Source organism: Anolis carolinensis, chromosome 5 (genome assembly GCF_035594765.1).
Source record: "Anolis carolinensis isolate JA03-04 chromosome 5, rAnoCar3.1.pri, whole genome shotgun sequence".
Classification (NCBI taxonomy): domain Eukaryota; kingdom Metazoa; phylum Chordata; class Lepidosauria; order Squamata; family Dactyloidae; genus Anolis; species Anolis carolinensis.
In genome coordinates, this window is record NC_085845.1 from 70,998,193 (window position 1) to 71,025,965 (window position 27,773).

The 27,773-nt window shown below is 38.4% G+C and overlaps 1 protein-coding gene across 5 annotated transcripts in view; it reads right to left on the reverse strand.

Moving 5' to 3' along the window:
- The window catches only part of slc7a2 (solute carrier family 7 member 2), a 73,541-nt gene that overhangs the window by 12,433 nt on the left and 33,335 nt on the right, over positions 1-27,773 (reverse strand). For 2 of the 5 annotated variants that reach the window (XM_008111742.2, XM_008111741.3), the window contains exons 2-8: positions 16,744-16,924; positions 14,821-15,211; positions 11,660-11,815; positions 9,325-9,490; positions 7,371-7,507; positions 6,558-6,780; positions 2,013-2,152 (exon numbers count right to left, since the gene is read on the reverse strand). In XM_008111742.2, the coding sequence (XP_008109949.2) occupies positions 2,013-2,152; positions 6,558-6,780; positions 7,371-7,507; positions 9,325-9,490; positions 11,660-11,815; positions 14,821-15,196 (1,198 nt within the window). In that variant the 5' untranslated portion in view covers positions 15,197-15,211; positions 16,744-16,924. Of the gene's footprint in view, positions 1-1,594; positions 1,732-2,012; positions 2,153-6,557; positions 6,781-7,370; positions 7,508-9,324; positions 9,491-11,659; positions 11,816-14,820; positions 15,212-16,743; positions 16,925-27,773 lie in introns of all 5 variants that reach the window. The other 3 variants (XM_008111744.2, XM_003221623.4, XM_003221624.4) reach the window with 2 other exon arrangements.

Below are 27,773 nucleotides of genomic sequence, written 5' to 3' on the forward strand. Positions count from 1 at the left end.
CATCATAGCTTTATGTGAATTAGGCCATTATCCACAGTTTTGGATATGTATCAATGCAAATCATTGATAAAAGAAGGGAATTACCCCAAAAGGGAGAAGGAATGGAAGAAAACATTCCCTAAGTTGGTTTCTGATGCAAACTATGATTTTGAGGACCGTTGTGTTATGTCTGGGTAAGATCTATTTCAGATGAGTAATCAAGACGGTTTCTAGACAGGACTAAAATCAGCACCAATGCAGGTTTATGGGTTTGAGACCCCACTCCCCCCAAAAATCCTGTTCTTTCCTGTGGGGGGGGGCTACATGTCATCCCAAAGCCCCCCAAAGCTCCCCAATTTCCCCCTAAAAGTTAAGTAAAAGGTAACTAGTTGACATAATTTCTTGCATCCTCCTGGCGCAAGGAAATGATGCCTGAGAACAACCCTAAACAGGCCCTGAACAACCTTTAAAAGGCACCAAATGGTAAAAACAGATCCTGAATAACCCCAAAGAGGCCCTGAATAACCTTTAAAATACACAAAATGGGTGCCTCCAGGAGCCCAAAAGGTTCGGGGTGGCAATGGACACTCACCCCCGGGTAGTCCCGATACCCCATTAGACCTGGGTCTTTTCTGAAGGCCCGGATCTAATGGGATATCATTATCCAGTAAAAACTGAGACAGGTCCCAGGTTTTGTACCTGTCTGGATAGGCCCCTAGTGTTAGTTTAAGGGCAGGTGTTTCTCTTACATTTTAAAATCACATTAACTTTCATACATTTATATTGGTAAGGATAGGCAAAACCTAACTTTAAATATTTAGTTCTTGGATGCTAACTTTTAAAAATATATTGCTTTAAATCTCATGATGTCACAGAAACCTGCAAGCAAAATTATAGAATCTTGAAGAAATGAATTTAAAATACAATTTAAAAACATTATTCTTCTCTGGTTCTGCTGATATGCATTTGGCCGACTGTGTCACTTTTTTCAAATCTTACAGATGTTGCATGAGCAAAAAAGTTTAAAAAAATCTGTGTATGTGAATTGCATTTAATTCCACTTCCAAATTCTGAACTTTTGATTTCTAATCTCAACACTGTTTAGAGCAGAGGGGTTATCATGCCCAAGTATTAATAGCAATGCCATTTTGGAGCAGGAGGGGGGACTAAGGAAGGGAAGAAAAACAACATACCTTGCAAGTTATATTCCACTTGCACTTTTTAAAATGCTGAATACAGCTTAAGCAGAACTTTCACTACAGAGGTTTATGTAGGAAAGGTTTATATGAACATTGCACAAAGGACATAAAAAGCAAGGGAATTTTACCAAGGTATTCACATATGCTGTCATTATTCCACATGCACAACCAAGCATCATTGGTTACATTAGACAAATGGTTTAGAAAATAGAATAATTCCAGAAAATGTCTTCTATCACCACCACCAACACCTTCTGCAACCAATGCCTTCACAATTCAGAGTTACAATGCCTTCTGATTAGTCACCACTTTCATTCCCCATTTACATGCATGCAGGCCCATGTTATCACAGAATTATGCATGTGAACATAGGATTCAGATCCCATTTAAGTGGGACCTGGGTTCACAGAGCTTACCGGCAATGAGCCCTGCTGTCATTGTGGCAGCAACTGGAGACTGCCTCTTGCTCACTTTGGCAAGAAATCTAAAGAGTAACCCGTCTCGTGCCATGGCAAACAGAATGCGGGGCAAAGGGAACATAGAGCCCAGAAGACTAGAACAAAAAAATTTAATTGTTCAAGTACAATAGTAACAATGCTACTTGATAAAGACCACCCAAAAACACATACATCAAGGGAATTTCAAAAGTAAAATGCATTTTTGTCAGAAGAATTTCAATAACCAAAAATAAAGTTTGTGAGAGGCAAAAGTTTTATTTTTTTCTGTTTAGGGATTCACATTTTATAATTGGAACCATAACTGCCTTATCCATATCTTACGTTGGTCTTTGACAGAGTTCATTTTCTTTAACAATTCGTTTGCTTACAGCCTCACCTGCTACAACCCCCGATGATAAAGTAGCAACAAGTGGAGTCTTCGTTTTGGAGTTGATTTGAGCTAGCCATTTGAAAAGCAACCCATCTTCCGCCATAGCATAGATTACCCGCGGCATTGGGAAAATGGATCCAAGGAGACTGGATAAAAAGCAAAAGAACATGCAACATGGCCAACACAAATACATGCAATGCATTAGGGAAAAGCCAAACAATGCCAATTAACAGCATGTGATACCAGAAAGATAATTGACATTTGGAGGACAGGGGAGAAAGGAGATACCTATGCAAGACATGTTACAGTAAAGATACAAGTTACTTGAACCTTCAACTAATCTTTCTGATATCTAAAACCCACACTTATATGTGGACAGATTGACGTTCAGGTACATTCCCATTTCTTCCCTTATATAGAATGTAGTGCATTCAATCCAGTTTTTGAAATATTCCATGCAATATTTAAAGGAATTCTTATAAAGTTCTAACACAACAATGTGTTTGTAATGCCATAAGAATAAAGGTGCTGGGCACTTATTTAATCAATTATTTCTCATACTCTGATGCAAGAGAATTTCAGATCTGATAAATAATCTGTCTAGTTCCAAAGAAATTTATTGTTATTCACTTTTTTCACTTTCACGGATCGTGCAACTGTTAGATTTGGATCGTGCAATACTAACCTCAGTGAATGTGGAAGGCCTACGATATTTCAATTCAATGCCCTGGAAAGTAATTCTATCTCTACCATTTTCAATTACTTTTAAATATACATTTTTTCATTCATTTGTGTGTGTGCCCTTAATGGATGGAGTAAAATATTAAAAACTAGTAATTGAAGTAACTTGTGTCTTTACTGTAGTCCTTCCAAAAGATGGTACCACCACGACATATCTAGTAATATTTGCAATGCAATTAAGCATTACCACACCGTGACAGATTGCACCAGGCAGCAGAATTAAAAATAGGTAACCTCATCCCTGCAGTCAGCAATTCCTTACCAAAAAAGCCTGTAGCTAATTATATAATCTATTTAAAATTAATAATAAAACTTTTGAACTGAAAGCTTATTCATCTTTTCGCCTTTGCTGTATCCCTGCTTCACCTAAATCAGAAAAAGTAATTCAATAAGCATAAAGGATCTATCCCAGACTGCAATGGGTCTCCAAGATAGATTGCTCTTGCTTAATCCATTTTGATACATGATCTTTCTTGAAGAGTTGTTGGGAGTCTGAGCACAAAAAAAGTTGTAATAGCTGTGCCAATCCATATGACTTCACTAGTTAGTGTTCCGACAACATGGATATAACTAAGTGCAATATTTGAAGTCTGAGCAAATATGTTTATCCCCATTTTGCATATTGACAATTTCTGAAATTACTATGTGGAATGTTATCGTATGACAGTAACATGAGTCTACTGGTCACAGACTTCAATTACTTGCCTTCTCAGCAGCATTTTATGTACCTCCATTTTAAAGGCTTGTTCATATTTAATAGAAGCTTTATGGCCTCCTATAATGCATTTCTGGACTGACATGACAAAAAAATTAAATGTTCATTTGTTTCTCCTAGTCATATTATGTCTATCATATAGCTATGTTACAGAAGGGTTTTTTTTAAAGGCCAAAGGACTTTCTAACCCGTTGCAAACACAACATTTCCAATCCCTTAGCAACGGTTAAGAAACTAGAACTGTGCACTCCCTCTTTTACCCAATTAATTATCCTCCTTCTTTCTCTGGTTTGCATGAATCATGGTTCAGTATTACATTGGCCTCAAGTTAAACTGAAATGTCGCTTGCAAATTAATTTCAACCCAGTCACATAATTTATTTAGAAGGGCAATTCAAAGTAGCACCAATGTAGATTGCAGTCCTATACTGGTTAGAAAAAGGGTCAGTGGTGTGTAGTGCCTTGGGTGGTCCAACAAGGCTAAGGTCACCCTTCCAACTCCTGACAGATGTACACTTGACAAGTCAAAGGAAGTAATGAGGGATTCACTGGGAAAGGATGAGAGAGGTCCTCTGCTTCAACTATTAGTAATGTCAAGACTGTATTATAGTATATGAAAATAATTCAGGAATTCCACCAATTTATGGCAGACGTCCTTTGCTGGAGGATGCTGGACAGGTTGCTTTCACTGTCTGTGCCAAATTTAAATATCACATCAGCTAGGCAGTCTTAGCATTAATAGCAAACAAGCATATGCAAGTGTTAGGAAGCCAAGACAGCACTGGTAGTTTTAAACATTAGATATGATCTTTGCAAAATGCTGAAACCAGCACTTGGTGCAGTGAAGTCACATTTACTTCAGGCTGAGCAAGACAAGAAAGTTGGTCTTTACACTATTTGGTTCCTTACAACTTCACAAATCTTACAGAAAATCTTCCACAAGTGGCAGGTCCACCAGCTTAAGGCAGCTGACAAAAACCAAACTGGATGCAGCTTCTCTATACACAGTCTTATTTTAAAATATGACGATTGCACATCAACTTCAAAAAAATGATTTTGATATATGGGAGAGTGTCTTTTGATGTCATTTTGCTAAACATATGCATTTTTTATGTAAATTGTTTTAAGAATATTAAAATACTTTTAAAAAAGAGATCAAAGGCATTATCCTGGGTTGGCATTATGTATTGTAGCTGCAGATTCATAATCAAGAGTTAGAGATCTCTAACTGTTCTTTGTTCAGCAACACTACATGATCATGTAAATGAAAAAGGTTTGTTCAGTTGGCAATCCGGGTACAGAAGGATGAAATTTCTAGCCCCCTCCTGCTAGTGAATGAGGCTGTGACAATCTGAAGCAATCCATTTTTGCAATTCCTCATCAGAACTTTGTTCTTTGGCAGAAGGTTCTGGAAAACAAATCCTCCTGCAGCCTGACTTGCTTGATGTGGCTGAAGAATTAAGGTAGGTTTGGGTGCAACAGGCCAGGTGATGTTACTTACTATATGAACTCATGTATAAGTCGAAGGTAGGTTATTGGGCCAAAATAATGGATTTTGATATGACCCTTGGATATGTTGAGGGTCATTATATGGAAAGCACCAATACTGACTCAAGGGGCCGGCCTCCCCTTGCCTCAGCCCTGATACTCAAAAAGGCCATAAGCGATGCCATGACAGAGGGAATACAAAGTGTCAGTGCTTCTTTTAGGTTCTCCCAGGATGGACTAAGCTCTTGTCTTTTGTTACTACTCAGAGAACTGGGTGGTTCCTCTTTTGGTGAGAGTTATGGTACAGTACTCACACTGAATTATGAATAACTCGACCCAGGTTTTTTACGTTTATTTTTTTATGAAGATTTCTAGACTTATATATGACTACATACAGACTACAGGTAAAACAGTACAACCTTGTTGGTCAGGAATTTTGGATATGACATTTGTTTAATGGTTGACTTATAAATTTTATGATAAAAGATACCTGTTCAGGCCTTGGTGGCAGGGGCATGTGTCTGTAAAATGTTCATCGTTCTGTGTTCTGTTTCACTGTAAGTGTTAATGTATGTAAATAAAAAAATATTTTTAAAAATGACGACAGACAATCCCCAAGTTACAAACAAGATAGGTTCTGTAGGTTTGTTCTTAAGTTGAATTTGTATGTGTGTGTGTGTGTGTGTGTGTGTGTGTATATATATATGGAGAGAGAGAGAGAGAGAGAACTTCAGATAGCATAGGGAAGGACAAACACCCTTGTGGGATTTGTTTTGCTGTCCGTGCCCCTGTTCAGAAGACTTCACCTCACTTCCTGTCCCTGTGATAATTTGTATTTTGAAAAATTTGGCTTGTTGTGGAAACTAGAATTGGTGAGAAAGCTTCAGTTGCAACACCTTTTCCCAATAATAACTCTTCCAGGAGTGAATTTCCCTTCTGAGGGGTAGATTTCTCTAATTTCCTGTTGTCTCACCCCCTATTCTTAACTATGAGTCATTTGGGTTGTTGTATGTCTTTCGGGCTGTGTGGCCATGTTCCAGAACCGTTATCTCCTGACGTTTCGCCCACATCTATGGCAGGCATCCTCAGAGGTTGTGAGGTATGGATAAACTGTTTATCCATACCTCACAACCTCTGAGGATGCCTGCCATAGATGTGGGCGAAACGTCAGGAGAGAATGCTTCTGGAACATGGCCACACAGCCCGAAAGACATACAACAACCCTGTGATCCCGGCCATGAAAGCCTTCGACAACACTATCAGTCATTTGTAAGTCAGGTGTTTGTAACTCAGGGACTGACTGTATATAGGTTCGTTACACATTCATAATTAAGTAGGCCATTTAGGATTTTGGTACATGCCTCTACTTATATTCTTATATCGTTTCTGTTCTGGACAATATTCACCAGACTGTGATGCGTCATTAATACTACAGGTAGTTCCCTTGAAAATAACTTCTCTAGTACAGTATGAAGTTGACATACCAATTAAGAATAGAGATCTCAATAACACATTTGAGCAGGATTTGAAAAACAACACAGAGGCTTGTAACATCTCTATTTTCTCAATAAAGAAGTCAGGTGACAATTCGCTTCAATTATTTTTTACCTTGTTGATAGAGCACATAAAGATCCCACTGCTACAAGGTATTTTGCTGGGCCCCATCCAACATATTCAAATGCTACGGGGAGAGGGCTTTTCCCATCTATTAGATAGTATGGCATCATAAGAGTTAAAGCAGCTGAAACCCCAAAATAGGCCATAAAACAGACAAGTAGGGAAGTTACAATTCCAATAGGTATGGCTTTCTGGGGATTCTTCACTTCTTCCCCTATGAAGGAAAAAGAAACATGACATATTTACAGTCTTCATGATCATAATATTTCAAAAACTGTTTTTTAAAAAACACAACCAGAAATATAACAATCAAGCTAAAATAAAATAAAAATAAGCATGACTTAATCATAAGACAAGATTGCAAATCAAGTTCATTTTTTTAACAACCGAAAAGATACATGATACAGAATTGATCATTTGCTTGAGGAGGTCAATAATAAAGTAACAAGACCCAAGATGGCTATACATGTTCAGCATATTTCTCTCCAAAAATGTTACTTGCATTATTGGTGGCTATTAAAAATAAACAGCTTCTCAATCAATGTGACATTCTGAATTTTACTGTTTTATATTGTAAACTGTCTTTGGAAGAATGTGTTTTCTTGAAAGACTAAGAAACATATTACATTTAAAAAATGAACAATACAAAGTATGTACTTTAATAACTGGAATACAAATTTTTCCACATATGCCTATGAACAGCCCAAAGAAGTTCAAAATGTATCCAATACAGACAGTACAATACCACACATACAAACTACAGTTTCAACCTAACAACCGCAAACAATGGACAAGTAAACTTACCTGTCGTTGCAATGCAATCAAATCCAATGAAAGCATAAAAACAGGTTGCAGCACCAGCAAGTGTTCCAGTAAAGCCATAAGGCATAAAGCCACCAACTCCAAATGCACTTGTTACATTCTCAGAAAATGATAGGTTTCTAAAAAACACAATTTCAAAGATTTTCAGAGATTTTTTTAGGAAGCTATTTTTTACCTACCAAATTTACCCAATTTGGAATTGGATTGATTGCTTGTTTAGTTAGATGTCCAATAACATCTGTAGGTCATATTTTCTATGACATTTCTTTATAAACATATGGATTTTAAGACCTCTAGGTCAAGGTCAGTGATTGCCACCCTAAAACAACTCTGAAGAGGCATTGGCACATGCTGTCTTTATCATGTGCCCACCAATCTCCGTGATCGCATCCTCCCCCTATGAACCAGTGCGTGCCCTAAGATCTTTTGGGGAGGCCCTACTCTTGCTCCCGCCGCCATCACAAGCATGGTTGGTGGGGACAAGGGAGGGGGCCTCCTCGGTTGTGGCTCCCCAGCTCTGGAATGCCTTTCCCAGAGATCAGACAAGCCCTCATTCTATCCTCATTTTGTAAGGATCTGAAAACCTGGTGGTTTCAGCAGATCTTTGAGTAGAGCTCCCTTAGCCCTCCCGGCTATGCTCTTGCTTAGCACTTTACCCACTTCCTTGCCCACTCTGTACCGTAGCACCTGACACACCTAGCACTTTATAGTTGGCCTCTCCAACGTTGAATCTGATCACTGTATCTGGATTTATTGATGGAGTTTTTGTCATTACGTTTTAAATCTTTGTTAACTGATTATATGTCTTATGCATTTATGTTCATGTGATATTATGTCCTAATTGCTGTATGGTTTTAACTTGTTGTATGTTTTCTGTTGTATTGGAAACCGCTCTGAGTTCCTCGAGGAGATAGGGCGGTATATAAATAGATGATGATGATGATTATTATGATGATGATGATGATTATTTGACAGTTGCATTAAAAATCAACTATCTGAAAGACAAGCTTTCCACATTTCATCTGATGTTCTTTTCAACAGCATCCCTCCTGAAGTGCCAGCATTACTCCCAAGATCGTATAAAATGTCCACATCAAGACTGTTTCCTCATACAACATAGTATATACGTCTGGAAACACTGCAATCTTTTATAACTACCTATTATATGAAAAGCAAGATTTTGTGGTGACCATAATGCCTGACCTGAACTTTCAGGATTTGTGGAAGGAAACATTTTTTTGCTTCCTGATAATCTAAGATTGTTCTAAAGTGTAACTAAAAACTAAAGGTTCTTTTCTCCATCTTTCTGTAGTGTAACTAAAAGTTCTTTATCCAACCCTGCAAAAACATGCAATTAAAACTCCACATCCTTCTTCCTGAATACAGTCTTCGCCCACATCTAGCTATGGAACTGGAAGTTGAACATCAGTTCAAATGTTACATTGTCCTTGGAAGCATTCACATGTAATACTAAAGCAGAACTTAGCACTTTATGCATGGATACAAAAATTGGGCACAAAACATTTCCATATCTGTTTCCGTACAACTGGAGGACAAATTCAGTTTGACTTTAAAAGATTCCTCATTTGTTGTTATGCATAAATCAATCATTTCTACTTGAAACCACTTGTGTTTATCAAACATGCTGGCAAAACATCCCGGTGTTTGTTGTTAAATTGTTCAGAAATCATCTAGAAGTTAAAATAAAACCCTTCACACAGTTCTTGGATCCCTTAGCTAGGAATTCGTTAGCGTGAAGCTGCTTTATTCCTCCCAGTCTCATGGGAGCAGGCGAAAAGGAAGATATGTAGCTCAAACACTTTCAATGAATTCCTTTCTACACAAGTTATATAGCACTTGTCCATGGTACTACATGCAAAACATTCACAAACAAAGGCTAACAGTCAAGCAGAAGTAGAATAAACCCTAAAATTACTTGACTTCCACGGTGTAGTTTATAAGAAATTCTTCCGTTTTCTTCCAGTTATTTATGTCACCTTTCACAAAGCCAGAAATCATAACAAAGAGAAGGACCAAGATGTTAACAGCAGTGAAGATTTTATTCACCCATGCGGATTCTTTTACTCCAAATGATAATAAACCTGTAAAGCAAGAAGGTTTTTCCATGAGCAATTGCATAGGTAAGGTTATTTCTTTTCAGGCAGGCTTTTAAAAAAGGAAGTTTTTAAGACTGAGCCGGGGGTGCTATGAACTGTTTTAGCTATGTGAATTGGTTTTTAATTTGTTTTAATAGTTTTTAACTGATTATTTCTAATAGTTTCAACATTTAATTCTCTTTAAATGTTTGTATGTTTTCAAGATTTTAAACTATATATTGTTTTTAATAACAGGAATTGGGTTACTTTGGGTCTCTTTTTTAGGGGGATAAAGCAGGATACAAATCTATAAACATAATAAAAGTGAAAAATGTGTATGTGGTGGATGTGTCCACTTACACAGACAACCTCTCACCTCCACAAACAGGTTATAACACCCACTGAGCAGGAGACACCAATGGCCCTCCCTCCACTGACATGCAGGTTATAGTGAGCACCATGAACATGTAGCCCAAACCCTGCCAGTGTCCTCCACAAATACCATATTTCCCCCCACCCAAGTGAAGGCTTTCATCCTAGATGTTTTTTTTTTTGCTCCAGAATAGAAATACCAGAGTTCCTTAATTTGCATGACCCCGCCCACTGCCTCTCCCTTAACCCTTTCCTACCATTTCCTAGGGAAACACTGTTAACAGAGGAATTGATCAGCAATGGAAGAAGAGGTTTGGGGAGAATTCACCATGATTTACAGAAGTTGTACTTGACCTACATCCAGAGAGCACTGTGAACCCAACCAACGATGGATCTGGACCAAACTTGCCATGGATAATGGGACTTACAGTACCTTCACTGATACTGTTACCCCCACCGACAATGGACTGGGGCCAAACTTGGCACAGAGAAGCTCCATGACCAACTGAACATACTACAAGGATTAGTGGGAATGGACCTTGGATCTGGGAGTAATAGTTCACCTGCATCCAGAGAGCCCTGAACCCAGCCAACAACAGATCTAGACTAAACTTGGCACACAGACCCAACATGGCCAACTGTGAATGCTGTCAGGGTTTGGGGGTGATTGTGCTGGGAATCTGGGAGTTGTAGTTCAACCTTATCCAGACAGCACTGAACCCAGCCAACGACGGATCTGGACCAAACTTCAGTGATATTACCCAACATCCCAAAACAAATAATGCCTTCTTCTAATAACCCAGGCACCGCCGGGTCCCCAAGCTGATAAAATAATAAAAATAACACCACCACCAACAACAAATTATAACCTGCTGCAGTGGTTGTACAAGTGTAATTCCTGTAATAGTTCCAAGTAGGTATTGAGATTATGGATTTTGGGAACCAAACATATTGAAATACCATTTCACATGGCATTGCATAATATATAAGCATAGGGAACACAGGCAGAGGATTCAGAAATCATGCTTTAAAAAGCTGTTCTGGCTAAAGTTACTTTATTTGAAAGAGAGCTTCCAGAATCCCCCAGCTAGAAGGGCTATGTTGGGTGGACGATTCTGGCAGTTGGGAAAGTAACTTTTTTAGTCAATGATCATCATAAACCTACATAATGTGCTTATTTTTTTAAAAACAGCTCTCTGAATACCCTAGCCAGCATTTCCCACAAACTTGGTTTATGAAATTGATCAGTGCTAACTTAACAAGAAATGCATTGACTGCTTCATGCAGCAATAGTCAGGTTTAGAATACTTTAATATGCTAATTCATCTATTTTTTTAAATCCAAGGGACTAAATGAATACTTTTCAAATAAATGTTTCTTCTTGAAGCAGCTACAAATTTTAATGTAATATTCTAAATCAAATTGGACAAATCATATCAAATATATGTACAAACATTCCCATAACTATTTGAAAAAATACAATATTAGCATTACCTAATCTTGCTTTGATCAAATAAATAGGCTTGTGGTAATCCTATTCATTTCACCATTTCACTCTAATTTGGACTAACACTGAATTCAACCTTACGTTGCCATTTTGAGTCCCTACATCAGAAGAAAGGTGGGATACATAAAAATAAAGTAAATAAAAATAAGTAAATAAATCACATAAAAACAGGATAACTATAGTTAAAAACCCATTATAAAATCACAAGCACATTGGGGGTAAATGTATCATACTGGATGCTTTACCTTAATGCAAATTCTAGGAATATGATAAGAATGAATTTTAAACATTTTTACCTGCTAGAAGCAATATAAGGCAGACTGCAAAAAAATCTGGATACTCTGCTAGACCAGAATAATTCATTCTGAAATAGGTTTTGAAAAAATAACCAATTTGTTTTCCAAGGAGTTCATCAAAGGTGCCACTCCAAGCTCTCGCTACACTTGATGTACCTAAGCAAATAGAACAAAATAGAACAAAAATACTGGAGATTACAAAACAGATTATAATGGTATATTTGCCTACTTGAATTTGGAAAGCAGCATCAGAAGCATCACCATCATCATGTCAAATCCCAACCCAACAGAATCAATAAATTAAATCTGCACTATCCAGACCCTTGAAAAAGTCTGCCTGCTTTACTCAAACCTGTCCCACTCATTATAAACAAAAATTGTATGTACCTGTACATTTGATACATTGGTTCTGTAGTACCCAAGGAAATAAATAGTTAATTTACTTAATCTTTAGAGTAAATAGCTACATGAAGAATTTGAAATTTTGATGAGCTTGCCATCAGGACAAAGCACATAATACAGCCATGTGGATGAAGAAAGATATGTCCAGCTGCAGCTGTTGGTTCTTCAAAGAAACTGTCATAAGATATATTAGCCTTGCTACTCCACCTTCAAACATAAGATAATAGTAGTACACACAACATAATGTTTAACAAAATTTATATGTTATCCAGGGTACCATGGCCAAGAAATGTAGGTTATTCTAAACAATGGTATTTCAGTTTTATGTTGCTCTCAGAGCACAGTTCTATCAGCAGGAAATCTTTAGAATCCCTAACACTATATAACAAAATTTGAAAATGTTTCAGTTCCTGATTTGAAAGTGTTATTCCTGTTTAATTGTGTGGTGCTTACTTTGAAAATAATTGTTAGACTCCAGAAACATCATTTTTGTGGCTGTCACAAACTATGTTTGAATTTGTTGAGACTCTATGAGATATTCATTGAAATATAGCATATTTTGTGCTGCAGGATGTCTCGCAAAACTTTGTTTTTTGTAGTTTAACAAACTTTTCCCATGTTTTTATGATAGAACCAATTGGGAAATGACGTTTATAACCTAGGAACAAAAATTGTGCTACCTACTATAATTTAAAATTCCAACATAATGACAATTTCTCATCAACTCAACTATTTCCTGAAGGACTTCAAACTTTGCATTAAAAAGCAACCCTGGTTAAGCACCCAATGCAAATACAACACCTGACTATGCATGATTAAGGGGGAAAGAGCAGGCTGAGAAAAATGACTCTGAAGGAGAGAAGAAACACAGACATACCGTATATACTCGAGTATAAGCCGACCCAAATATAAGCTGAGGCACCTAATTTTATCACAAAAAACTGGGATAACTTATTGACTCGAGTATAAGCCGAGGGTGGGAAATGCAGCAGTTACGGGTAAATTTCAAAATAAAAATAGATACCAATAAAATTTCATTAATTGAGACATCAGTAGGTTAAATGTTTTTGAATATTTACCGTATTTCAAAGAAAAGCAATAAACTAGCTCTATAAGTGGAAAAGTGGGGGCAACAAAAACAATATGGTATCAACAATAACCTAATAATAATAATAATAATAATAATAATAATAATAATAATAATAATAATAATAATAACAACTTCATTTGGATCCCACCCTATCTCCCCATGGGGACTCAGGCCAGCTTCCAACATAGTAACAGGCAAACATTCAATGCTTATATAAACAATGCAGAACTAGATATAGATCTATAATTATACTAATTTCACATATGCATTTCCCCCGAAACGTTTGCAAATCCCTCTGTGTGTGTGCATTTCCCCTACAATATTTGCAAGCCCTCTATAGACATGTCTATATATATTTGTGTGTTCATTTACCCCTGTAATATTTCCAAGCCCTATATATAGGTAGGTAAGAATATATTCATATCTATCCAGACATCTCTCTTTATATAGATATTTGCAGAGACTTGCAAACATATGAGGGTAATTCATATATAAAAATAATGTATATGTATGGCTACAGATACACAGGTACATGGATCTACAAGGTAAAGGTAAAGGATTTACAAAGACCTGCAAACATATTAGGGGAAAATCATATATAAAATTAATTTATATAGATAGATACACATATAAAGGTACATAGAGATTGCAAAAGATTGCAAGGGGTTAATGCCTATATATCTGTAGGAGAGTTTAACAAATATTTCAGGGGGAAATGCTTTCATAAGATTAATGAATATATATTTTTCTTCTTCCTGACTTGCAAGGGTGTCTCTCTTTTCAAAACATTCCCTTGATTAAGAGCGAGGGAGGCTTTGCAAAAGTAAACACCCTGATAAGGGAGGAGAAGAGAGAAATAGATCACGTATTACAAGCAATAGCCTGCAGGCTCCGTTGCCGGCCTTGACCTTGACCCGATTATAAGCCGGGGGTGGCTTTTTCAGCTCATAAATAAGGGCTGAAAAACTCGGCTTATCTTTGGGTACTTATTTTTTCCCATTCTTAGTACTGGTTGAAAAACTATTTATCACCATGTTCCAGGACGATATATTATATAGATTTATACACCCCAAAAAGAATCACTCACACACTAGTTCAAACTATTGGGTTCTTCTATCTTCATATTTAGGGTAAAGGTAAAGTCTAGTCGTGTCCGACTTTGGGAGTTGGTGTTCATCTCCATTTTTATGCCGAAGAGCCAACGTTGTCCGTAGACACCTCCAAGGTCATGTGGCCGGCATGACTGCATGGAGCAGTACCTATTGATCTACTCACATTTGCATGTTTTCAAACTGCTAGGTTGGCAGAAGCTGGGGTTAACAGTGGGAGCTCACCCTGCTCTCTGGATTTTAACCTATGACCTTTCAGTCAGCAGGTGGGCTCCCTATAAATTAGTTGGTTAATCCTTTTAACTAGTTCATCTATCACTGATATCACTTCATTCCAACCCATTCCATGTTTATCCCCCTCGTATGGGTATATTGCTAATCACAGGATGTTGTTCCATTCATACTATTATCAAACGTACAGAAAAACTAGGCTTGGAAAACGCATGTCCAAATGATCTCTCACACATACAGATTCCAAGTACTTAGCAAAATCCAGGAGGCAAAGCCAAGCAGGTTAGGGTTGGTATTCTCCCAACAGTTTCAAAGGTTTCCAAACTCACCTATAACGTAGGACAAAATGAGATTCCAACCAGTGATAAAAGCCCAGAGTTCACCAACAGTTACATATGTATACAGATACGCAGAGCCAGTCTTTGGAACTCGAGCACCAAATTCGGCGTAACAGAGGCCTGCCATCACAGAAGCTAAGGCCGCAATGAGGAAAGAAAGAACTATACTAGGTCCAGAATCTGCTTTTGCAACTTCTCCCGCGAGGACATAAACACCAGCTCCCAGGGTACTTCCCACGCCGAGGGCAATGAGGTCCATAGTTGACAAACAGCGACATAATTTGGAATCTTCAAGGCTGTCCAAAGTTACAATCTTCCTCCGGAAAAGGCGCCGAACAAATGACAAAGCTGGTCCACAAGTTATCATTTTGGATTAGGAATTCTGAAAAATAAGAGAGAAGGCTGAAATATCGAAAAAGTAATTATACAGTACTTAGTCAGATAAATGCTCCACCTAGTCCAGTATTGCCAACTCTTGATTGGCAACAATATCTCAAAGGCTTCAGGTAAGCCCCTACCAAGAGATCACTGGTATCGATGCTGACCTCCCATCCAAGCACAAACCAGGCCTAACTCCACTCAGATGAGATGATGATACACTGTGACTTATATGTGTTTCTAGTTACTCATTTCTAATATTTGATACATAGTATATGTAAAAGGAATACCATATTTTGTAACACTTGGAATTGCACTGAATTATGTCTGTCCTCCAATGGAAGGTCATTATGTTAGCGGAAGTTTTCCAGCTTCCCCGTTCCCTTCCCAAATCCGCTCCAAATTGTCTCTCAACTCCAATTGCAGGATAGGCAAATTCAGCTGCAAAAGATGAAACAGGCTTACAAAAGAGCAGATAAAACTGCTATTGGAAATGCTGATCGGAATGTGGTTATGGGAATGTCACAGGTCCTTTCTAGACAGCACAGATGACAAGCATCTGCCATCATTCTGTTGTTGTTGCATGCTTTGATGTTGTTTCCAATTCATGGCAACTTTATCATAAGGTTTTCTTGGCAAGATCTGCACAGAGGGGGGTTGCCTTTGCTTTCATCTAGAGCCGAGAGAATGTGACTTGCTCAAGATCACCCAGGGGGTTTCCAAAGGTGAGCATGGATTCAAGCGTTGGTCTCCAGAATCATAACCCAACACTCAAACCACTACACAACACTGGCTCTCATTTGTTACATTGTTGTTTTTTTAAACCAAACACATCAGAAATTATGCATTGTTTCTCCTATCATTTTTCAGCCTTGCCCCTTCAGAGCAGCTTCCCATTCTTAAACTATAAGATTCAGAGACTACACACTGTTCGACTATTAAGCTGCAACCACCCTGAAAACATTTGCAAGACTGTAAATTTTCAACTATGCTCTACATCCTACTCCATTAAGGATTGCAGTACTATAGCAAATTTTAATAATGTAACCATACACTCCTGTTGAGTTAAAAACCTTATTTTACTTCCTAGAAAGTGCACAAAGTTATAAAAATGTAGCTTACGTTTTCAAAATCCTTCTAACAAAACTTACAAAATATTAAATGTCACATAAGGCATTTCAAACTTTCAATAACTTAATTTCAAGATAATCTAGTTATGATTATTTCACAGCAGTTATCTAGATTTTGAACATTGCTCTCTTCATCTTGAGGATTTTTCTATATTCCTCCAAAATCATATTATAAAAACTAGATTAAAAAATCTATAGGAAAAGTATCTTTAGAAAGCCAGGTATTCAACATAAGTTGTGGTTTATTCCCATGAATAGTCTACTTTGGTGCACTGTTTGCAGGCTGCTAAGCCATTTATAGCAAGTGACTCAAAGATTTTACAGACACCATTCAATGTCTTCTCAAGTGTTTTCAGTTGTTTTACAAATCAACTGCCAACTTTCTTTCAGCCTAACCTTTACTTACCCAACAGAAATATTCAGTTTACAGACTTCTGGATTTCTTTGGTCTAGCAACAAATGGTGAAGGAAGATTTTGCTTCAATATCTGCCTTAAAAGTCGAAGCAGTCGGTGGTGTGAAACTGCAAGCTCTAAGGGGGTGGAGGAAAGGCAGCCACAGGTGATTGGATGACGGGAGCCTACCCACCTATTTGGCAAACAAAAATCATGTTTTGCTATTCATATAAGTCATTCCCATTAGACACACAAAGTCAAATTTTGCTGGCTCGCTTTCCTGTTTAAACAGCAAGCGGAGCATGTGGGGAATATACATCCACTAGAGTCAGAAGGCTGTAACATCTAATTGACAGATTAGCTGGAGTTATGCAGCCCAGCCCAACACAGCGTTGCATGTGAAAATGTTACTTCCACATGACCAATTGTAGCCAGAGCATGGAGATATAGTATAACTTGACTCAAAGAAATGCTGTGTTTTACTATTTCCACATCCAAGTGCATGGTGCAATTATGGCTTCAGGGAATAACATGGGGGCAGGAGTTAACTTCTGAGGGAAGCTATGTGTATCTGGATTGGGGCAGCCCCTAAATCAGTGGTTCTCAGCCTGGAGTCCCCAGATGTTTTTGGTCTATAACTCCCAAAAATCCCAGCCAGTTTACCAGCTGTTAGGATTTCTGGGAGTTGAAAGCCAAAAACATCTGGGGACATCAACTTGAGAACCACTGCCCTAAATGAATCCAGAGTGGCAAGCTTTTAAACAGCAGGAGCCACAAAGAGACGCTGTAACTTGGTCGCACAGAGTATATTAAAAAAGCATGTTTTACACCATCTAGCTCAGCTCTACAAAAATACCCAAGAAAGTATTCTAACCACTTTCAAACATGTTTTTTTTTAAAGTAAAACAAAACACATGCTAATCTGCATGCTTATTCACACATTGGCACATATCCTTAACAAACACAGGAGCAAAGAGTGTGTTGCTATTACTGCAAAGCCAAACCATTCAATCGTGTTTTCTTCGCCCCCACGCCTCACTTTGCTGCATGTCTCTCACTCCTCTGCAGAATAAAAGTACTGCTGGATTAAGGTTTATAAAGAAAAAGGACTGAAACGGAAACCACCCTAATTGTGGTAAAGAAATGAACAAAACAGCCTTCTGATGACAGGTAACATCCTTTCATATTTTAGGAGGCATTTGGCATACAGAGTTGTTTTCCTTTTGTTTCTGCTGTTCTGTTTAAGCTTGCATTTATTCATTCTGGTTGCCATGTTTATTTTCTCCTACCTGATTTAATTCTGATATTAGCTTGAACTCTCCTGTTGACATTTGCAGGTATCGGTCCAGCGGATACCTGTGCATATTTTATTTTGTTCATTACAGAAGTTGATCTTCTCTTCAACCCTCTCCAGCAACCAAAACCCTAGCTATCCTGACTCACCACTGAGGCCCCTTCTGCACTGCCATATAAAATCCAGATTATCTGCTTTGAAGTGAACAACACAGAACAACACAGCCACATTTAAGGGATCATCCTGAGGCCCAGGAACCCAGTCCATGAAAGGATTAAATGGAGGAATGCAAGCAAAGCAAGTAGCAGGATTCCTAGTGTTCAAACTTGAGACTGGATCTACATAACCCAGGATCTGATCCCACATTATCTTCTTATCCCAGATTATCTGGCAGTGGAGATTCATATGATCAAGTTCAAAAAATATGATCATGGGTTGTAGGGCAGTGTACTTTAGGTTTTCATACTGCAGATGTTATTGGTAACTATTTTGAGCACTTTTATGAGATGGTAGGGTAAGCATTATAAAAGTAAAGCCTTTCCTTTCCTGCTAGTTGGCTACATGCCCACCTGTTTCAATAGGGATGTGGAAGGTCCTAAACTTTGCCTTACTCTTCTCTTTAGCCCATTCATCCAGGCACTTTTATTTGTATTTCACATGTCTTCCATCATGTACCTCAAAAGAAGAAAAGAGGTAGCAAGTGGTCTCCAGTACCTGAAGCCTTAGGTACCTGAAGTATTCATATCACACCCCTATTTCCCCAAAGAGGGCTTACACTGGAGCAACAGACTGATGGGAAGAAAAGAGAGACCGTTTGCTTTTTTGCTGCTGAAATAAGACCCTCACCTGGTACCTGCTAAATATATGAATCAGACTAATGCAAGACATTTTGCTGCCTGAGACAGTGTAGCAAATGCCTGTTTTGCACCCTCACCTGTTAAAGGTACATGGTGTGTAAAGCCACACTGGCAGAAAATACCTCAATCACTTCTCCTGGCAAAAAATAGAGTAACAACTAATTAAGTAACCATGAATTTGCCATTTCTTTATGACACCCCAAATATGATGCCTCACTTCATCCAAATGGTGGGGCTAGACCTGATGTGAACACAACAGATAAGTAAAATGCTTGCTCTGCTTTCAGGAAGGCACTACTCTTTCAGGAAGGCAACTCCACCTTTAAAACAAATGTAACAAAGATATACTAACACTCCTTTAACATACATCCATTTAAACAGTTGGCAAGGAACAGGATACTACATGTTTTATAACCTAAGAAGGATCGAGTTATGGGTATATTCTTTTAAACATACTTTTATAACTGGTAGGAGGCAGCGTAGTGGTTTGAGTGTTGAACTACAACTCTGGAAACCAAAGTCTGAATCCCCACTCCACCAGGAAACCTGGTGAGTGACCTTGGGCAAATCACACTCTCTCAGCCACAAAGGAGCCACATTTCTAGGATCAGAAATGATGCACACAACAAGAACATTTACCCACTACAATAGCAGAAAATACATTCATTGCCTTGAACAGGAATTTTTACAAGAATCCTAACACAGGGACTTACCATGTGCACCAGCATATGAATTATATAGATTTTTTTAGTAATTAATTTTTTATTACATTTCTATTCATTTCGTTACAGAAAACAATTCATATAGCTAATTCTTCTCTTTTCCCCAGTTGTTCTACGCGGGAGCACAACAGGTTAATTATATAGATTTATGTATGCGCAGAGCACATATTTTTTAAAGGACAGACAGAGAAGAAAAGTTGTTGTTCTTTGTCTTCAAAACATCTCCAGTTTATGGTAATCCTATTGTACCGTTTTCTTGGCAAGATTTATACAGAGGAAGTTTGCTACTTCCATCTTCTCATAAAAGTTAGTGCCGAAAAGCTTGTCAGAATGCAATTGTACATCTATATCTTCATATACAGTGGCTGCCAGTGAAGTATGAAACCTTCGTTGTGTCAGATGGAGAACAAATCTCACAATGGAAGAGTTTTTTGTGATAACTGCCATTCATCACAAGAAGCAATGCGACAAGGAAGGATGAAACTTCTGCCATGGTCAAACTAGATATTAAGGAAATGGACATTCCTTGTAATTAATATGTTTTCCCTCTCTGAATGGTTTCCTGTCAGAGATATATCCCTCAGTAATCAGACTTGAGAGTTAAACCTTTATCTACTTCCTCTGATAAACTATGAACAGAGCAACTTAAATGCAAGATACATAGTTCAAGGCACTCACATTCTGTGACGAACAAGACATCTTTCCCCATTTGAGGAAGCATTTCTTCTGGAGACGTGCTAAGCTTATCAGAGCTCAAACTATTAGAATTCAGGATAGCAGGACATAACTGAAAATCCACGCACATCCTGTCCACATCTAATCTTAACAACTAGAATTGCCTTAAGAAGGTGGATCTATATACTGTTTCCCCAGCATGCTGCCATTTACCAAAGGCAATGACCTCTGAACTATTTATTTACTTTTCAGCAGTGTAAAGCAAATAGTATGATGCCTGACATTATTCCATGACTGCAAATCACAAGACAAAGTACCTGCAGTGCATAACTCTTGACTATGCACTACTGCAAGGTTATATTATCTTATGAGTAGTAGAAACTGCATGTATAGCATCCACCCTCCATCAAAATAGTCTTCATAATTACATGTAGCCCCCAGGTTATGAACAAGATAGGTTCTGTAGGTTTGTTCTTAAACTGAATTCGTTTGTAAATTGGAACAAATACATTTTTAATGTGTAACTTCAGCCGGATTTTTTAAAAAGTTTTGATTGTACACTATGTAACAAAATTGGAAAAATATGTTCCTGGTTGGAAGGTGATATTTTCTGTTTAATTGTGCGGTACTTACTTTGAAAGTACTGTAGTTGTTATACCCCAGAAACTTTGTTTTTGTGGCTGCCACAAACTATGTTGAATTGGTTGAGACTCTATGACAGGGGTCCTCAAACTTTTTAAGTGGAGGGCCGATTCACAGACCTTCAGACTGTTGGGGGGCCAATGAAGAAATAGTCCAAAATTAGGATTGTTGTTGTTGTGTGCCTTCAAGGCATTTCATACAGGTCAACCTTGAGTCTAAAGTTTAGGACAGGGGCCAGGTAAATGACCTTGGAGGGCCTTAGTTTGGGGACCCCTGATCTAGACAATCTCATAAGAACATAGGTAAGCAAAGGGACCTCCAAAGACCATCTAGATTGTTTCATAAGACCATTGGTAAGGAAAGGGACCCCCAAAGGCCATCTAGACGGTCGCATAGGACCATAGCTAAGCAAAGAGACCTTCAAAGACCATGTAGACAATCTCATAAGACCATAGGTAAACAAAGAGACCTCCAAAGTCCAGGTAGACTTAGGTCAACCCTAAGTCTAAAGTTTAGGACAGGGACCAGGTAAATGACCTTGGAGGGCCACATCCAGCCCACGGGCCTTAGTTTGGGGACCCCTGATCTAGATGGTCTCATAAGACCATCGGTAAGGAAAGGGGCCCTCAAAGGCCATCTAGATAATCTCATAGGACCATAGGTAAAGAATGTGACCTCCAAAAGCCATCTAGATATTATCATAAGGTTGTAGCTAAGCAAAGAGACCTTCAAAGACCATCCAGACCAGGGGTCCTCAAACTTTTTAAGTGGAGGGCCAATTCATGGTCCCTCAGATTGTTGAGGAGCCGAATTATCATTTGAAAAAAAAATGAACAAATTCCTATGATCACTGCACATGTCTTATTTGTAGTGCAAAAAAAAAAACCCAGCAACAATTACTTATTTATTTATGTATTACATTTATACCCCACCCTCTCTCAACCCGAAGGGGACTCAGAGCGGCTTACAAATTGTATGTACATACAATATATTATATTATTAGCATAGCACAATATTAGCATTATATATTACTATATTGTACTATACCATTATACCGTAATATTATTAGTAATATTACATTTAATATATAATATATAATTAATATTATTCTATTATACAATATTATTATATTGTATTATTATTATTAGCTGCCCTGAGTCCCCTATTGGGTGAGAAGGGCGTGGTAGAAATACTGTAATAAATAAATAAATACATATTATATTGTATTACATTAAAATATTTATTATCAATTTTATATGTATACACAATATTTTTATTACAATATATTATATTATTATCATATCATTCATTTAGAATATTTCATTTACAGTATTGGTAAATGAAAAAACAATACAATATTTAAAAATAAAAATAATTTTAACCAACATACTGTAAACTTATCAGGATTTCAGTGGGAAGTGTGGGCCTGCTTCTGGCCAATGAGATCATCAAGTAGGATTGTTGTTGTGCCTTCAAGTCATTTCAGACTTTGGGCGAGCCTAAGTCTAAAACTAGGGTGGGGGCCAGGTAAATGGCCTTAGAGGGCCGCATCCGGCCCCCGGGCCTTAGTTTGGGGACCCCTGCTCTATGAGATATTTATTGAAACACTATAGCAAAATGCGCTGCAGGATGTCCTGCAACCACAAAGTTTTGGCAGTTTAATAAACTTTTTCCATGTTTTTATGATAGAACCGATTAGGAAATGACATTTATAGCACATCATGTTACATAGTATTATAATAGGGAAGAGTTAACATGCCTGTTATGTTTGTGTTGCTGTCTGTGCCCCTGTTCAGAAGATTTCACTTCACTTTCTGTCCCTGAGACAATTGGATTTTTTTTTTAAAATTGCTTTTTGTGGAAACAAGAAGTGGTGAGAATGTTTCTATGGAGACACCTTTGCCGCATGAGAACTCTTACAGGAGTGAATTTCCCTTTCTAAGGGCAGATTTCCTCTTACCTCTTGTTGTCTCGGGAACAAGAAATGAGATTAAACCTATTTAATTAGGATACAGACAGCAGTAAAAATCTCACAAGTGGCTATATTTATATTTACTTTATTTATACCCTGCCTTTCTCCCTGTGAGGACTCAAAATACCAAAATAAAAAAAACCAATGAAATAATACCGTGTGGACTGTTAAAATACAGTTAAAATATAATACATGCAATTAAAATTGCATTTAAAATTCACAACCAATTCCAACCACAACCTCTGCAGAAATGTGCCCCTTATCCTTCCCCAAATGCCTGCTTGCAGAAGGCATCCTAATGTCTCATGAGGGGGAGTTCACAGACTAGAAGCAGCCACCGAAAAGACCCTCTCCTGTTTTCCCACCAAACCTACTCGAGCAGGTGGTGGAACAGAAGACCTTCCCCCATTGACAAATGTTTGTCCTAAATTATTATTTGGCTTGTTTTGGAAACTAGGATTGGTGATAAAGCTTCAGTGGAGACACCTTTTTCCATGATAACTCTTCTAGGAGTGAATTTCCCTTCCAAGGAGATTTCTCTCACTTCCTGTTATCTCACCTTCATTGTTAATTATGAGTTATTTGTAAGTTGGATGTTTGTAACTCAAAGACTGCCTATACTACAAAAGGCCCAGTAAAGTGCTGCTGACTGGCAAACATTCTCAGACCCACCTAGCACCGCCACCAATCATGTTTGTAGCTAGGAGCCAAATGTTAAATCAGATGTGTGTAACTCAGGGACTGACTGTATATACTGTTGCTTTTACTGTATATGTGAAAACATACATGTGGAAAAAAACATGTATGGAAAAAACGTCTTGAACTACAGTGAAGCCCCTGGTGGCGCAGGGGTTAAACCACTGAGCTGCTGAACTTGCTGACTGAAAGGTTGGCGGTTCGAATCCGGGCAGCAGGGTGAGCTCCTGCTGTTAGCCCCAGCTTCTGCCAACCTAGAAATTCGAAAACATGCAAATGTGAGTAGATCAATAGGTATCGCTCCAGCGGGAAGGTAACAGTGCTCCATGCAGTCATGCCGGCCACATGACTGACCTTGGAAATGTCTACGGACAACGCCAGCTCTTTGGCTTACAAATGGAGATGAACACCACCCCCCAGAGTCGGGCACGACTAGACTTAATGTCAGGGGAAAACCTTTACCTTTACCTTACAGTGAAGAACTTTCTGAATGCAACTCCTAAAATTCATCATCACTAGCAACACTGCCTAAACATGATGGGAACCATTTATCAGCTACTATATAATGATGCTCTATTTCTAGGACCAAGGCGGTTTCAATATACTTATACTGAACATAGCTTTATTGATTATGGTGGCACAAATACACTTGTTGATTCCCACCATCCAATGCAATCCTATGCACATTTATTTGGGAGTGTCATTTATATTCAGATGCATATACAACTGAACTGATATGTGCAGAACTGCATTCTTGGATTGCTATCCGCATACTGTTCATTTCCAAGCAGCCACTGATTACAGCAGTGCCATTCTGACATTTGGCTGCCCGAGCTAAAGTACAAGGCCTACATTATATGTACAGAAGCTGACTAGACTGGCAGTCAAATTTTATTTTGATATTAGTAATGCACTAATGTCTTTCACTACATCTGGAAATAGCAAATAGGCAGCCACTAGCTTTCTCTACACAGCTGCAGCCCCAGTCCCTAGAGCACAGCTAACAGGCAGCAAGGCCAAGAGGCATTAAAAGGAAGAATTAAAAGCACAAGGCGAGTCTGTGTCTGTTGTGTTAAAACTCCCTAGTCTCAGTGAATCTTTTGGGAGGATTTGTTGGGTTAAGGCTGTGCGAGTTGGAATGAGGTTTGCTAGTGTGCTTCTTAGTGTTCTATTATTCCATTCTGTTTTGGTGAGCTTGTGTTGGTTGGGTTAATGTTGATTGTTTGTGATCTGAATGAGGGCTTGCAGCAGAGCTCTCTCGCCATCCATATCGTCATCTTAGGTAGGCACACAACTTTGCCCCCCCTCCTTGAAATGCCCATACAAAATATCTGTTGACCTTTCTGCCTGTTCACCATGCTCCAGGTACTAGGGCTGCAGTTATATAGCGCTAGCAATTAACACCTTTGTTAACTGAAGCATGCCAAGGTTTTGCGGAAGCCTCTAAGTTAGCTATATTGGCTGTTGTGTTTATATCCACATTGGATCCAGGAAAAATTACCTATCCACACACAAACTGCAGCGCTTTAAAACCACTAAAACAGGCATAGGCAAACTTTGACTCTCCAGGTGTTTTGGACGTCAACTTCCACAATTCCTAACAGCTGGTAAGCTGACTAGGATTTTTGGGAGTGGAAGTCCAAAACATGTGAACTTCCCATCCCTACACTAAATGGCATGCAATCTAAAACTTATGTAAGAAGCTAGGCTCAAACCCAACAGTTTAACATGGCAATGTGGAACAGCAGGCTGAAATACCTCACCTGTTATGTTTGAAATTTTAAAATTTTAGATTAAATTGAGATAGGAATCATGCAGACCTCCAGAGGCTGTTGAACTGCAACTTCCATTATTCCTGATCATTAGCCATGCTGGATAGCTTGAGTTGCTGGGACTTGCTGCTCTTGAGGGGTACATGATTAATCCTGTACTGATCTAGATCAATTTATCAACTTCTGACATCTTTACACTTCATTACAATATCTTGTTATAATTCCCACCCGCTCCACACAATTTATATTACACCAGAAACCTGTCAATGTTGATAGGGAAAGAGGAAGGAGTCGGGGATGTGCAAATTTACACATTTCATTGATATCTTCCACTCTGACACTTTAGGGTGCTATAATCTCTGCTGAAGAAACTAATTTAATTTGGTTTCCCTGAATAAATGTATGCATCCTCTTTTGAGATCCAGATTAGTTTCCTGAAGGAAATGATAAAAATGGGGCTCTTTGTGGACTGTTACATCACACTCCTTTGGAAATTCTTCAGAAACTTCAGCAACTAATCAAAGACCGCTAAATGGGTTGGTTACTGGGAGAATTCAACTCCTTTGAGCAACAGCACCATTGAGAACGGGTCTGCTTCTGGGCAAAATTCAAAGTGCCACTTATGATCTATGAAGCTCTGCATGGCTTAGGTTTAGACAACTTAAAAGACAGTAGCAAAAAATTGTGTTAGAACATCCACACACATACCCATTCCTTTTATGTGCAGATCTGAGATATGCGGCACTGCATGGGTTGGTATTCCTGTCATCTCTGTGTAGCACCCAAAACCCTTCTTCTGGTGGACAGGATTGGAGAATCAATTGGCAATCTCACACAAACACAATGATTACAAAAGTGTTGAGAACTCCACAGGACCTCTGAGAATCATCACTGATGTAATCTATGTGCATCTAGTACAGGGGCGGTAACTAGATCATTTTCAATCCTGTCTGCTGGTGTTAAAACATGGAATGCCTATATGAGGCAACTTTGGGGCTTTAAGGTGGGCTGAGGAAAGTTGTATATGTACCAGCATACCATAACGTCTGTATGGAGAACATGTGGTGTGTGAGGAGGGTGAAGTGAGCCTAGTATCTGCCTGTATGCACCTGATCGTTTAGTAAAGAGATGGGAGAGCCTTCTTTTGTTAGCTCCTTAGTTAAGGAATTCTCTTCCATGGGAGGCCATCTGGCTGCTTTCTCTTCTCTCAGTTTCCCAGCAGGCAAAGACCTTTCCTTTCAACCAGAACTTTGGCTTTTAACTCAATCTGGGAGATGGCTCTATTAATAGGATGTACTGTGTTTTAATCTTCTATGTTTGAACTTTTAGAACAACTTAATTAGTTAAAACATACAAAATATATAAGGCTAACAGCCCTTTGAGTATAATGTGAGAGTTAATTGATACTTTTTTGGATTCCACACTTCCTTGATCACTAAGGAATCCAGAGACAATAGCAAAGGGTCTTGTATTTATTTTATTAAAATACTGAACCCAACAGAGCACATTAGAAGCAGAGTTGGAAGGCTGATACTACATCAGACTCCCAGGATTGGACGATTCAGATGGAGAAGAGGCAATTGCCAGGAAACTGCATCTTCTGACAATGATGGTCTTTCAGGGTCCAAGGTGAGAGACAGACTGAAGTTAAGGTGAGCCTTATTTCCAGCAGGAGCCTGCAAATGCTGAATATCCATTGCCATCATTCATTTATTCATGAAGAGTCAAAGAGATTGCACTGTTCCCAGAGATTACTAAGTATGAGACACTGACCTAACTGGGCACCTGTTATATATTTCTCTATAAAATTCCCAGCAACTTTGTTGCTTTCAACCCTCCTTTTTAATGTCTAGCAGTACGTTTCAGGCGTTTGTGTTTTACTGACCTTGAATTGGCTACAATTTAAGACTGTTTTAAATCTTGCTGGCTTTATTTATCTGGACTACTGATTTGCTGAACAATTGGCTGATGTCAATTCTATTGCTTCTCCCTTCATCTTGCTGAATATCCTGTGACTGACCTGGACTAAATTAATTACTTGACAACTCTTATACTCCAACCACCTGGTTCCTGGGTTACTTGCTGACTCGAACATAGAACAGCTTATGAATTGGCCATCACTGCCCATCCCTCAATTGACCATCTGGAAATTTCTGCTCAATCCAGGGTGTTTTTTTTTTTGCCTGCTTTATTCTATATCTTTAATCATATAATTCACCATGCAGAAATTTCATCTTTGACATTGTTATCTTTTGAGACCTTATCTAAGAGCATTACAGACACCTATTTCCCATCCAATCAAGCACAGTCTCCTTTATTTCCATTATTATTTCAGATGAAGTCAAGCAAGTCTGAGCTGGCTGTTAACCTAAGTGGCATCAGCATCTTTTTTTAAAAAAAGTATAAGCTGAC